This window comes from Fusarium oxysporum, chromosome 8 (assembly GCF_000149955.1).
Source record: "Fusarium oxysporum f. sp. lycopersici 4287 chromosome 8, whole genome shotgun sequence".
Classification (NCBI taxonomy): domain Eukaryota; kingdom Fungi; phylum Ascomycota; class Sordariomycetes; order Hypocreales; family Nectriaceae; genus Fusarium; species Fusarium oxysporum.
This window is the reverse complement of record NC_030993.1, coordinates 357,381-370,491: the sequence shown is the minus strand read 5'-3', so window position 1 is coordinate 370,491 and position 13,111 is coordinate 357,381. Positions and strand designations below refer to the sequence as shown.

The 13,111-nt window shown below is 48.5% G+C and overlaps 6 protein-coding genes across 6 annotated transcripts; 4 read left to right on the top strand and 2 right to left on the bottom strand.

The window, feature by feature from the left end:
* Positions 1-558: 558 nt before the first annotated feature.
* On the bottom strand, positions 559-1,461 carry FOXG_02766 (uncharacterized protein). The gene has a single exon (XM_018380229.1). The coding sequence runs from the start codon at positions 1,370-1,372 to the stop codon at positions 818-820; it is 555 nt and encodes a 184-aa protein (XP_018236451.1). The 5' UTR covers positions 1,373-1,461; the 3' UTR covers positions 559-817.
* A 1,168-nt stretch (positions 1,462-2,629) lies between these two features.
* Positions 2,630-4,853, top strand: FOXG_02765 (uncharacterized protein). Its single transcript, XM_018380228.1, has 6 exons — positions 2,630-3,059; positions 3,106-3,485; positions 3,534-3,593; positions 3,646-3,884; positions 3,938-4,227; positions 4,276-4,853. The coding sequence occupies exons 1-6, from the start codon at positions 2,792-2,794 to the stop codon at positions 4,713-4,715; spliced, it is 1,677 nt and encodes a 558-aa protein (XP_018236450.1). The 5' UTR covers positions 2,630-2,791; the 3' UTR covers positions 4,716-4,853.
* A 317-nt stretch (positions 4,854-5,170) lies between these two features.
* FOXG_02763 (uncharacterized protein) lies at positions 5,171-9,490 on the bottom strand. The gene is made up of 6 exons (XM_018380226.1): positions 9,186-9,490; positions 8,675-9,137; positions 8,548-8,628; positions 7,827-8,503; positions 7,598-7,777; positions 5,171-7,550 (listed from the first exon to the last, which is right to left on the bottom strand). The coding sequence occupies exons 1-6, from the start codon at positions 9,341-9,343 to the stop codon at positions 6,671-6,673; spliced, it is 2,439 nt and encodes an 812-aa protein (XP_018236448.1). The 5' UTR covers positions 9,344-9,490; the 3' UTR covers positions 5,171-6,670.
* Positions 5,202-6,685, top strand: FOXG_02764 (oxidoreductase). Its single transcript, XM_018380227.1, has one exon. The coding sequence runs from the start codon at positions 5,248-5,250 to the stop codon at positions 6,568-6,570; it is 1,323 nt and encodes a 440-aa protein (XP_018236449.1). The 5' UTR covers positions 5,202-5,247; the 3' UTR covers positions 6,571-6,685.
* Positions 9,491-10,029: 539 nt separating the features above from the next.
* FOXG_02762 (alcohol dehydrogenase) lies at positions 10,030-11,448 on the top strand. The gene is made up of 3 exons (XM_018380225.1): positions 10,030-10,284; positions 10,332-10,509; positions 10,559-11,448. The coding sequence occupies exons 1-3, from the start codon at positions 10,120-10,122 to the stop codon at positions 11,290-11,292; spliced, it is 1,077 nt and encodes a 358-aa protein (XP_018236447.1). The 5' UTR covers positions 10,030-10,119; the 3' UTR covers positions 11,293-11,448.
* A 133-nt stretch (positions 11,449-11,581) lies between these two features.
* Positions 11,582-13,049, top strand: FOXG_02761 (uncharacterized protein). The gene is made up of 3 exons (XM_018380224.1): positions 11,582-11,779; positions 11,826-12,553; positions 12,607-13,049. The coding sequence occupies exons 1-3, from the start codon at positions 11,634-11,636 to the stop codon at positions 12,786-12,788; spliced, it is 1,056 nt and encodes a 351-aa protein (XP_018236446.1). The 5' UTR covers positions 11,582-11,633; the 3' UTR covers positions 12,789-13,049.
* Positions 13,050-13,111: the final 62 nt, after the last annotated feature.

Here is a 13,111-nt window from a genome sequence, read left to right as displayed (position 1 = left end):
TTATGTGTCAAACAATCCCCTCAGTCATACGGCACTTATTTCCTAATTCACTCACGCATCACGATGATCCTTTCTCCTAACAGTAAAGAGAGCTGATTGATAGCTAGTCTTGGCGTGGACCCCTTCTTCGTTTAACCTTGCTTTTAAGCATGCCTGACAAATCCCATTACCGCTGCCAAGCGACTAAGTACGTAAAGACGGCTTTTAACTTCAAGTTAGACCATTTTGAGGACTCTCCGCGGTTGGCGAGATGAAAAACTGCTAGGGTGCTGATTATCAGACCGTTGAGATCTTATCTGATCGTGTCAGAGATTGGTCAGTGGGTTAAAGCCCCCACAGGAGGATGGGCTGATGATGGGTTGGGTTTTTTTAGGTGTCCACTCATGTGAGTTTTGGGTGCTTGCGCTAGGATGGAATTGTATAAAGGGCCTTGGCGGTGGTGATTCCGCTGATGCGGATTCATGGGCCCGACTGTCTGGACTGGAACGGGATTTGTCCGAGGGGAGAGCAGATGATCAGCACGCAGGAGATGCTTTAGAGGCGGGACTTTGCATTGTTGCATAGGTTTATGTGACATTTGACATGCTGTTTGGTAACACTGATAGGGCTGATGCCGATGCTGCTACTATGAGTGGCTGGCATGACAGAGAGACGTAATGATGGACCAACGAAAGAATGAAATTGATGGCTAGCAGTACACCTTGTAACCAAATGCAAACCCAAATGCAATCTGAATAACCTAACGCGTCGTAAAACCTTTCCTCTCCTTTACGATAATCCTCCATAACCCAGTTCATGCTCATCTCAGACATCTCCCTCAACCCTTTGCAATCTTCTCCGCCTCCTCCGTCGCCTCATTAACAATCTCATCAGCCTCATCCTTCGTAAACGCATCCGTAAACTTCACCCAAGACCCATGCGCAAGCCCCGTCCCCGCCCCAATAAGCAATCCCAAACCCGCCGTCGGAATCGCCACAACTCCCGTCAACAGCGCCCCTACCCCGAGCCCCAGCCCACTAGCTACACCCGCGCCTATCCCCGTTCCCATAGCACCGCCCTGTATCCATCCTTTCTCCAGCCTTTCCGCGATCTTCATGAGCTTGGCAGCCTTTTTATCGATTTCTCGTGCTTCATGCCGTATGTTCTCCGCTTCTTCGGGATCTTCTTCCTTATCGGCTTTTTCGTGCAGTTCGAGGGATTTTTCTTGTAGGCCTTTTGCTTCTTCGACGCGGGAGTGGATTTCCTTGGCGATGCGCTCTTTGGTGTTGGATTTGCTCTCGGAGGGGCCCGCGCCGTCGGCGGGCTTGTTTTGGCCGCCCATGAATTGGCTTGGTATTGCGCCGGAGAAGATTGATCCTAGTGCTTCGTTCATAAGGGGAAGTATAAAAAAGTGATTTTGGGAAAAGATGGGGTTTATTGAAGATGTGGCTTGATGGGTTGATGAGCTAGGAAACCTGGTTTGTTTTATGAAACTTGTAGGTGGGGGTGGCGGATGACGTAGCATCGTGATCCACGTATGTCGATGCAGGTAATCGTTGCTATGATGCTATAATATCATTGTGTGCATCATTCACGAGATTCGTGTCTCACAGCATCGAGAATATCAAGTTTGTTGCAGATGGCTCCTAATAATATGGCAATGTTGTGTCGCGTGGATGAACTGGTCCGAACTCAACGGTAAGCTGTGAGCAGTAAACATTAGTCGGAGGTCAAAGTCATAGTGAAGACAATGGCCTAGCTCTTGAGATCAAAGTGCGCCACGACATATCATAGACTCCACCCAACGGATTCAATTATAATTATTACAGGAAGCCGTGAGCTCAATTTTTATTAATTTCAATTGACTTCACACGACATTTATGCTGCGTTGCTTCAATCCCTACAATCATGAACTTCTCAAGTTCAGCTACCCTAGATCTTATCGCGCTTCAGTCTGCTTATCTAACCCTCAACTCTCTCCTGTAAAAATTCTTTCTTGGCACGCACTGTTAGTGCGGTGCTAGGAGCGGGATTTTCTGCAGGCCACGCGACCACACAAAAACTGCGGGGACGCTATCGGCTCCCTAACAGCAGTTTTCAGAGAAGGAATTTTGGAGAGTTCGCCTTCTCTGACAACACCTTTGTCGGATCTAATGGCGGCACCTCAGAACCAGAACGCCTTAGATATCGGAGGGCGATGCCCCGGGCATTCGTAGCGACATCCTTCCGATCAACGACGCCGATTGCGATGGGTTTTTCTCCTTTAAAGGCAAGCCGCACCGTCGGCCTCTGATCCCTTCCCGAGGTTTTTCCCTGCCGCCGCGACAGTCGACTACGAGCTACAACTTGGTTACTGGAGATTGTGGACTGCGTCAGCAGATGTAGTGATGCGCGAGAGAATTCTGGTCGGTGGAAAAAGTTCGACAATAGATTGCCCTCGAACCCGCTGACGGGTGACGGGCTTGAGAAATACAGCACCTTTTGTGCCATTGGTATGCTGGATGGTGAAGGAAGCGGGGTATCCTGTACCTAGCTAGCTCAGCACGTCTTTTGCTCCAGTAGGAGATTTGGCTTCGTTACAGCCACCCAGACGAAAAATACACATACATACATACATACATACATACATACATGCTTATCTAACCCGTGTCAAATCCCCAGCTCAATCATCCATGATTGGCCAAGATCAGCAGTCATCATCCCTTAACCATCCCTTGCACCCCAAGAACTCAATCTCAACATAAACCTATCCTCTCTCTCAAACCCCTCCCTCTCTCAGTCAATTACCTCAATTGATCCTGGCTCCATCAAAATGCCAGCGCGAGGCCTGGGCTCCACATCGCCCGACCCGGGCGCGTCATCTCACGACCAACACCCTCTCATGGATCTCGTAGACGGAGAAGAAGCGCGTGGGAGAAGCCATCCTGATGGAGCAAGCGGTGCTGCGGCGGATTTGATGAGGAGACTTGGGGTTTCGCCAGAGAGGAGGATTAAAGTTACGCCTGAAGATGATGCGCGCGTGTTGAGGCGGATTGATATGGTTGTTTTGCCTCTCATGCTAGCAGTTTATTTCCTCCAAGGTAAAATCTCACATCACCCATTCAAAAATAATATTGATCCCTGCAGGTCTTGACAAAGCAACTATCGCATATGCATCCATCTTCGGCCTCATCGAAGACACGAACCTCAAAGGCAACCAATTCTCATGGCTAAGCTCAATAGTCTACGTCGCCCAACTCATCGCGCAATTCCCACTAGCATGGCTTCTCGTCAAACTCCCCATTGGGAAATTCACAAGCTGCATGGTGACACTCTGGGGTTTGACCCTAACATTTATGGCTGCGGCGCATACCTTCCACAGTCTGCTCTTTGCACGTTTCTGGCTAGGTGCTTTTGAGGCTAGTATTGCACCAAGTTTCGTGGCTATTACGCAGATGTTTTGGAGGAGGAGGGAGCAGCCGCTTAGAATGTCGTATTGGTATGCTATGAATGGATTTACTGGTGTCGTAAGTTGAGAGCTACATGATGGGATTGGATTGAACTGACGGGTTTAGTTTGGGAGTTTGGCCACTTGGTGGCTTGCGCAGTTACCGTTTGGACTAAAACCATACCAGGTAAGTTCAAGAGCAGCCCTTTCTGTTGCATGACGGTTTACTCATATGATAGACCATCTTTGTTGCCTTTGGAATCATCACCGTCTGCTTCTCCACCGTTCTGTTCTCATACATGCCCGACTCTCCCGCAGAGGCCAAATTTCTCGATAAGCACGATAAACTTATCGCGATTGAGCGCCTGAGAATGAATCAGACTGGCGTCATGTCGAGGCAATGGCGATGGGACCATTTCTGGGAGACCATGCGAGACCTAAAGACTTGGCTCTGGTTCTCTCTCATTTTCAGTATCTCGTAAGTGAAACATAATCTTAGTGAGAAATAGGAGCTAACAAGATCTTCTCCAGAGTACCCTCTGGTGGCGTCGGCTCTTTTGGCCCTCTTCTCATCAAGTCCTTTGGCTTCGATTCGTTCCAAGCCATCCTCTTCAACGCTCCGTTTGGTGTTGTTCAGTTCATCTCTACAGTTGGAGGCTCTTATGTCGCGACTAAGTACCATAAGAAAGGCCCAGTTATTGCCTTTTTGGCTCTCTTCCCAATCGTTGGCTGCATGATCATGCTCTCAACGCCGCATACGCCTGATGGCAGGAATACTTTGCTTGGCGGATACTACATGATCTCTGTCTTCCCAGGAATAAGTACGTCTCTTCCTACTACTATATGTTTCGCGTACTGACGCTATACAGTTCCTCTCATCTACTCATGGTCGTCCTCCAACACTGCTGGTGACACCAAAGGCAAATGTAACTCATCTGTCCTCTTCATCGGCCAATCCCTGGGAAACATCATTGGCCCTCTTCTCTACAAACCATCCGAGGCTCCCGAGTATCATCGAGGATTGTACTGGAATCTGCTCCTATACATCGCAATTGTTGGACTCGTCGTAGTCACCACTATGTACCTGACCTACCTCAATCGCGACCATAGCCGCCGTCGCGTCATGGCTGGAAAAGATGCAGTGATTGTGGACTACAGCTTATACTCACCCGAAGAAGCAGATAGTCTTCGAAGGTCAAAAGCGACCGAAGGACAGCATATCGAAAATGCGAGGGATGCGACGGTTGGAGACCATGCGTTTGATGATATGACGGATTTGGTCAACGATGAATTTGTATTTGTATTCTAAATCAATTGGAAGAGCTCCGGATTTTCCTGCAGGCTGTGTGTGGTACTGTTTTCATAGTATAGGTATCTCCAAAAATCCATTGATACCATCTGTTGATTCAACCTCCGCATCATGCAAATCGGTCTTCTTCCCGCGAACGAGATTCAGACCCATCGTTGATCTCAATATCGTGAGGCTTTTGATCCAATTCGGTCCCAAAAATAGCGACCGAATAGCATTTTAGTGGAAACAATTCTCAACGATCCTAAATCATCCAACGAGTTGAAACGACGAATGCCACGAATCTTGGCATTCCAATGTAACTGGCCAAATCAGGCCCGATCTGCACTTCAGCCAAGCATCCTCTCCACCTCTCATATGCTGACAGTTGTACCTCGTTCGGCAAATACTCCCCCGAATCAACGCGGGGTACTCACTCTGAGTAATCCGACGTCGGATTACCTCTTCAGGGTATTTATACATCCTCGTGTCCATGAGGGGTTCATCATTCATCGTCACTCATACACAGAAATTTGGACATTGTTATTTCATCATGGCTACTCCTCAGGTTAAGCGCTATGTCATTGTTGGCATGGGCGTTCGCTCGGCTATGTACTACCAAGCTATCATCCAGGACTTCAAAGATGTCGCCAAGCTTGTTGGAATCTGCGATACGAACCAAACTCGCATGGACGTAGCAAACGAGCACATCGTCGAACTCGGCGGTGAAAAAGTGCAAACGTACAAGGACACAGAGTTTGACAAGATGGTCCAAGAGCAGAAAGCCGATGTTGTTATCGTCACGACAATTGATCTTTTCCATCACCATTATTGCATTAGAGCAATGGAGCTAGGCTGCGATGCCATCACGGAAAAACCAATGACTATCGATGAGCATAAACTCCAAGCTATGATTGACGCAGAGAAGAAGACGGGGAAACAAGTCCGTGTTCTTTTCAACTACCGGTATGCGCCGCATCATACTAAAGTTCGAGAACTCATCGACTCTGGCGTCATTGGCGAGATTTCAACAGTACACATGGACTGGATTCTCGACTGTGCACACGGCGCAGATTTTATGCGACGTTGGCATCGACATAAAGAAACCAGTGGTGGCATTCAGATGCACAAGTCAATCCACCATTTCGACCTTGTGCATTTCTGGCTCAACACTGAGCCTGAGCTTGTTTACTGCCTTGGTGATCTTCGTTTCTACGGCAAAGAAAACGCTGAGAGGCGTGGGGAGAAGAATCTCGGTGAACGGTATCAGAACAATGAGAATGCAAAGAACGACCCTTTTGCGTTCCAGCTTGATGAGAATGAACGCATGAAGAAGTTGTATCTTGACGCTGAGCATGAAGATGGTTATATCCGAGACAGGAACTGTTTTGCAGAGGGTATCACCATCGAGGATAACCTCTCCATGATCATCAAGTACAAGAACCGCGCCGTCATGACATACAACACATATGCCTACGCCCCATGGGAAGGATATCGCTGTGTCTTCAACGGCAGCAAGGGACGTATCGAAGTCAACGTCGTTGAGAGCGGGTACAACCCCCTCGGCGATCCCGTAACGAAGGACGCTTCGGGAGAGGACGAGAAGTACATCCAGGGCGGTGTCGAGCAGACCAAGATTGTTGTTTATCCCCTGTTTGATAAGCCGTATGTTGTGGATGTTGTGAAGCAGGAGGGCGGTCATGGAGGAGGTGATCCTGTTCTGTTGAAGGATGTTCTTTTGGGGGGTGAGGTTGATAATTTCAAGAGGGCTGCTAATATTCGGGATGGAGGGAATGCGGTTTTGGTGGGTGTTGGGGCGAATCATAGTATGAAGAGTGGTATGCCTGTCAAGGTTCAAGAGTTGGTGAAGTGGTAGTTGCAGAATAGTCAATTCTGAACAATCAAGAAGACAATTCTGCCAGCTGAAAGAAAACAAGTGCTTTTATAGTCCGTCCCAATATGAATACATGCCTCGCTCAAAAAGAATCCACAACCATATCATTCGCTCCACCCTCCTTACCATTCCCTTCATAATTCTTATCATTCATATCCCCCATCAATCCGTTAAACATATCATTCATCCCAACCTCCTCAACTTGTCCAACAGCCTGATCAGGCGGAGACCCCAATAAATCATAAGGCCAAAAAGGAACGCCGCCAAAGTCGTTAAAATGTGTTGAATCCATCAAAGACATATCGCTAAAATCCAGCGGTGGAATATTCGTAATTTCGCATAACGCTGCTGTTAAATCAGCGGGGAAGGGCTGTTTATTGTTGAAGAACGCTTCTTGGTCGATGTTTCGTAGATCTTGAGTTTGCAGGCTTGAAGTCATGATGTTGTTTTGATCCACAAAGTCTGTTAGATTGTCTGGGATGAGATGTTTGTTCATGGCGGAGAAACGCTTCATTGATTGTTCGTCGACGGTTGGCATGGAGGTTGCTTGAGATCTGGAGCCCAGGCCCCGACCTGCTTTTCGTAACGATGGAGGAAAGTCGCATTCGTCTGGGAGTCTGCCGTTGCTGATACTCATATCGAGCGTCATGACGAGTCGTAAGTAGTAACTCGGTCGTGTTTTGAGCATATCGAGACAACTACTTGGTGAAGAGTCGTCCTCGGTGGACAACGGTGCCGGTGATCGTTGTCTGGCAAGTTCAACGACATGTCGAATAGCTCGCATAACCCAGTCTGTGATGTAATATTTCTTTTTGTAGCTCTTCATCTGTTTGAGAATATTCTCGACGTGTTGTTCCTTTTGGGTGAGTTTGACGCCTTCTTCTGGTGATGCAGGTTTCTTGGGACGGAGAAGTTCAACGTCAATCATCTGAAGTGCCAGTGGAAATGCTGTGCATCCGATGCTGCAAACTGTTAGTGATAAGTTGAGGCTATATGAGGAATGACTTACGCAGTCATTGGGAGCCAGCGTGAGAGCCCTAGACGGTCGAACTCGAGAAGACACTCTGTTACGCGTGATGCTGAACCTTGGAGATCTTCGCTTTGTCGTCGGAGCTGTGTATCGGATTGAGAGGGCGGTAATAAACTTGATCGAAGAATGTTGTAATGGCAGACTGAGAGTCTCGCTGAGCTGTTCAAGTTAGCTTTTGTAGTCCTCATCTTCCGCATGACAAACTCACTGGTAGTACATTTCAATGAGATTCTTGAACAAGATAATCGACGGCGCCGGAGAAATCTCCTCGGCCATCCTCTCATCCAACGTCGTCTTGGTCTCATTCCACGAGCTATACCATCGACAAAGCTCCATCTGACACAAACTCGCATCCTTGCCAACCTCCATCCTCCCCGACAACATCCACGACGGATTATTATAAAGCACCGACGTAACCGTCAAAACATCCGTCAGCACCACACAAAGATCCACCAGTCTCGAAAGCAACTCAGCATGCAGCGTCTTGGTCGTAGAGTCGTACACATCAGAATTATACAGCTCATCGCACAAATCCGCACTTCCCAACTTTGAGCATGAGAAGCTGAAGTTTGAGGGTGTGATTTTTATGCTCTGGCGGGATGTTAGGGGGAGGAGGCGGTCGCAGATGATGCAGCACCACCAGAGGCGCTTGAGGGTGTTGCGCAGTTTTTGGACCTTGGCGACTTCGGTGTCTTTGTTGGGCCGGAGGGAGGAGTAACAGTGGGCTTTGGCGACGCGGGCGTAGGATATGGCGATGCCGAGCCAGATTGAGCCGAGGGGCTTGTTGCCTGCTATGCAGCGGGGGATGAGGTGTGTGTGGGCGAGGAGGAGGGAGGCTTGGGCTATGGCGATGCAAGACTTTTCGACGCTGAAGTCATAGAGAAGCTGCTCTGATTAGCGATGTTGTATACTCAAGGCGAGGGAAGTACCTTTGATCGACGATAGAATGCGAGTTTGGCTTGATGTACGTCCTCAAAGCCCAGCATTTTAATCGTTTCGGACGAAACAAACTATACCCGTCAGCATTATCTCCGTCTTCTCAATCGAGCCTCTTACCCCAGAAGAAATGAACAATATTCCCTGCAGCACCAGCATCGGCATCTCATACTCCACATCATTATCCACCGAATTATACGAAAGCCAAAAATCCTTCTCATTCAGTATCGGAAGCATCGGATGAACATGCAGAAAATACTGTCGCAGAAAATCATCCAGCGCCGCGCGCTGCGGCACCACAAAACATCCTTGACTAACGAGGAATGCTAAATCTTGCGGGAGCAGGTCTTTTGTATCAGGGACTTGGAGAAATGCGTAATCGGGATGCGTTGGCGATCCAGCGGCATTTTGCGCGAAATTCGATGCTTCTTGTGATGTTTGCGCGATTGTTGTAGGGGCTGATGGTGGTGAGGGCTTCTGTGTTGCGGGGAGGATGTTTCGGGGTTCGGATGTCGTGGTTGTTGCTTCTTCGATGGATCGGGGCGTCGGGGGTTCGTTTGGTCGTAGTGAAGGAGTCGTTGATCTGTCTCGTTAGTTAGAAAATGAGTGTTGGAGTGGTGATGTAACGTACATTATTCCATGGCGGCGCTTGAATGTGCAGACCTTGTCGTTGTGTCTGCAATTGACACAAGGACCAGCCGGATTCTCAATGATGCACCGCACTTTTCTCGCCCGACATAAATTACAAGCTCTCGAGACTCGCTTCCTCATAGTTTTGGTGGACTGCATTTTTCCTCGCGTTTCCCAATAATAGTAAAATACCGAGGTAACAAACAGGGTCTGGTGATAAGATATCGGGCCAAAGGTCGTGATAATGTTGGATCAAAGTTGTCAACTCGCAGTCCTCGGATTGAAAAGCAAGACGTCAGCTGCTCCCTGCCCCCGGGATCCGATGGCATTTGCCGACGGCCTTCCCCACAGAATGGTGATCAATCCCCGCAAGATTTGACTGGCAGGACTGGTTTGGCAGACGCTACAAGTGTGAGCTAAGCGGTTTGAGGATCGACACGCCGGTGGCCAAGCAGCCAAGGAGCTATAGGAAGCATAATTGGCTTAGCTGAAGCGAGAGGACCAATCTTGGGGTGAGACGGTCATCCTTTGTCTTTAATTCGTTGCAGAGCTGGCGTTTCCATGTGGTAAAGAAGTTCTGTGCAGAATATCCACTGAATAATTAATTGATGTCGGCCAACGTTAATTGTGAGGCATACGTCAGGGATGATTATTACTTTGACCAGTGTTGTAATGGGAGAATAGCCTAAGCGATGCGTACCGACTGGGAATAGCTTCATGCACAAGATAAGCACATCTGCAATCACGACGAATTGAATTCATCAAAACACTGCATCAACGAACATCAGCAGCGGGGTACCAAAGCACGCAACATAATGATGACATTGCTCTCTATTTATCCGCCTATCACGCCCTATCTCACTTCATCTCAGATCATTAATATTCCCTTATTCCCCTCTTAATCCCAACCTTTCTCTCTCACTCTTCACGTCAAAATGTCTGCAAAAGAACTCCCCCCTCATCTCAAACAATCCGTCGAGGCTTCGAAATGCGAGTATCGCAACCTGGGTAAATCAGGTCTGCGCATCTCGGTCCCTGTGTTTGGATGCATGAGTTTTGGTGATAAGAGGGTGCTTCCTTGGGTCATTGGAGAGGATGAGGTATGACACCAATTTGCAGCAGAGACATGTTGCTGATAGCTTTCTAGGCCTTGGAACTTCTCAAAGCTGCTTATGATCGCGGTTTGAACACTTGGGATACCGCGAATACTTACAGCAATGGCGCGTCGGAGGAGATCGTTGGCAAAGCGTTAAAGAAGTTCAACATTCCCCGCCACAAGGTTGTCATCCTTAGTAAATGCCGCTGGGGTGTAGGTGAAGAGCCAGGTAAGCACCATCTCACTCAGTCTCGCTCACTTATACTGACGCATCTGAGGCGCTCGTCACATCAACTTTAAAGACGAATTCGCCATCTCAAAAGACTACCAAAACCAATATGGCCTCTCCCGCGCCGCAATCTTCAACCAAGTCAACGCATCCCTCGCACGTCTCGACACCGACTACATCGACCTTCTCCAGATTCACCGCTTTGACGACGACACGCCCCTCGAAGAAACCATGAAAGCACTCCACGATCTCGTGCAGTCCGGAAAAGTGCGCTACATCGGCGCAAGCAGCATGTGGGCAACACAATTCGCACGCATGCAATTCGTCGCTGAGAAGAACGGCTGGACTAAATTCATCAGCATGCAGAATCACTATAACCTCCTGTACCGCGAGGAAGAACGCGAGATGATCCGTTTCTGCAACGACACGGGCGTTGGGATTATTCCGTGGGCGCCGCTTTGTAGGGGACATCTTGCACGACCGCCTGCGCAGTTTGGAGCTACGGAGAGGAGTAAGGAGGAGAAGGAAGGGTCTGGGGAGTTATCGGAGGTAGATCAGAGGATTATCGGGAGGGTTGTTGAGATTGCGGAGAAGCATGATTGGCCTATGGCGCATGTTGCGCTGGCTTGGATCAATCAGCGTATTACGAGTCCAATTATTGGGTTTAGCAGTGTTGAGAGGATTGAACAGGCTATTGGTGCTAGGGGGAAGAAGCTGAGTGATGAGGAGGTCAAGTATTTGGAGGAGTTGTATCAGGCCAAGCCCATCGCTGGACATACTTGAGGACAGCCAGAAGGCTCAAGGTACAGTCACAAGGAACAGGCTACTTGAAAGGAATGGTATCAAGTAAAACATCAGAGATATAATCATCATCAAATATGGTTATCGTCAAAAAGTTCATGATGTATTTCTTGACTCTTCAATTTGCAGATCTGTATCCATTCCGCGCAGAAATGTTGATCCGGGTTCGGCATGTGTATCGGCAAGCTTCACGGAACGGCACTTTAGTTCGGCTGCTAAGCCCACTAAATCTCCAGGCCCCGCCCCCCTGTGATCAGCATTTACAGTGGCACTTAAACCCGCTCAAGCCCGGCGGGACCTACCATCTCAGCGTCATTTTCACCATGAGCTCTACTGTCCCATCAATCCAGAAGGCAGCCTTGATCGAGAGCCCTGGAAATGACGCCCGAATTGTAATTCGATCGGATATCCCGGTTGGTAATCCTGGTGAGAACGAGATTCTTATAAAGCTAGATTTTACTGGTCTTTGGTAAGCGTAACCATTGCCGTGAGATCCATGAACTAACTCGACCCAGCGGCTCAGAAATCCGTGCATTATCAGGATGGGGTCCCTATAACCCCATAGTCGGTCATGAAGGTGTAGGAACAGTCGTAAAACTAGGTAAAGGCGTCGACGCAGGCCTGCTCAACAAGCGAGTCGGTGTGAAATGGCTCTACAGCGCTTGCGGAACCTGCACCATTTGCAAGAGAGGCTATCCCAACAACTGCCCAAAACAGCTCAACACCGGAAAGCATGTCCCCGGCACTTTGCAGGAGTACATGATCGCTGATACGAGATATGTTACTGAGATTCCGGATGAGCTTCCTGGTGGAGTTGCTGCGCCTTTGCTTTGTGCTGGGTTGACAATGGCTGGTGCTGTGTCGAAGCTGAAGGGATATGCTGAGAAGGGTGATTGGGTTGTCATATCTGGATCTGGCGGTGGGCTTGGACATTTGGGTGTTCAAATTGCTAGCAGGTTGAATGGTCTGCGGGTCCTTGCTGTTGATACTGGAGAGCCTAGACGGAAGCTGAGCTTGGACAGTGGTGCTGAGCACTTCATCGACTTTCTAACCGAGAATGTCGAGGAGAGGGTCAAAGAGATAACAGGAGAGGGAGCCTCAGCTGTCTTGGTGGTGACTGGCTCTCAAGAAGCCTTCATCCAAGCACCGAATCTAGTACGAAATATGGGCATCATCGTCACGATTGGCCTGCCGAGGAATGACTTTAACATTCCCCTCTCTGCAACAATATGTTCTGCAAGATGTAAGATATTATCCTGGTTGCTGACTGCAGCCGATTACTGACTCGATATGCAGCACTTACAGTTACTGGCGTTGCCGTTGGCACAGAGGAACAGATGAAAGACCTCTTGCAGCATGCCCTTGATGGGACGATAGTCCCGGAGGTTAAAGTCCTTGAGTTTGAAGAAGTGAGCGATGTAGTTGGAGCTTTGAAACGACAGGAGATTACCGGGAGAGTGGTCGTCAAAGTACCATGAACAAGTGTCTGTCGCTGGACTTGATGGCTAGCGTATTTGATTGGATATATATATGACGCTGAGGGTTGAGAATCCAGTCTGGGGAAATGTTCCACCAGCAAAGCCTTTTATAGCTGAGATCTTGCTTTTATAACTTTACTCTTCTCAGTTTTTCGCAGTTTGTAAGAAGCCTCTTCCCGAACACGATCCACTTGCAATTCCTCCCTCACTTCTCTTAGAAAAAGGGTAGAAATTCTCGAGTACCCCCCATTGATCTGGTCCTTTTAACGAGAAGATGGAATGCTTTATTGTCGCTGGTAGATGTCTATATTCACAAATATCCA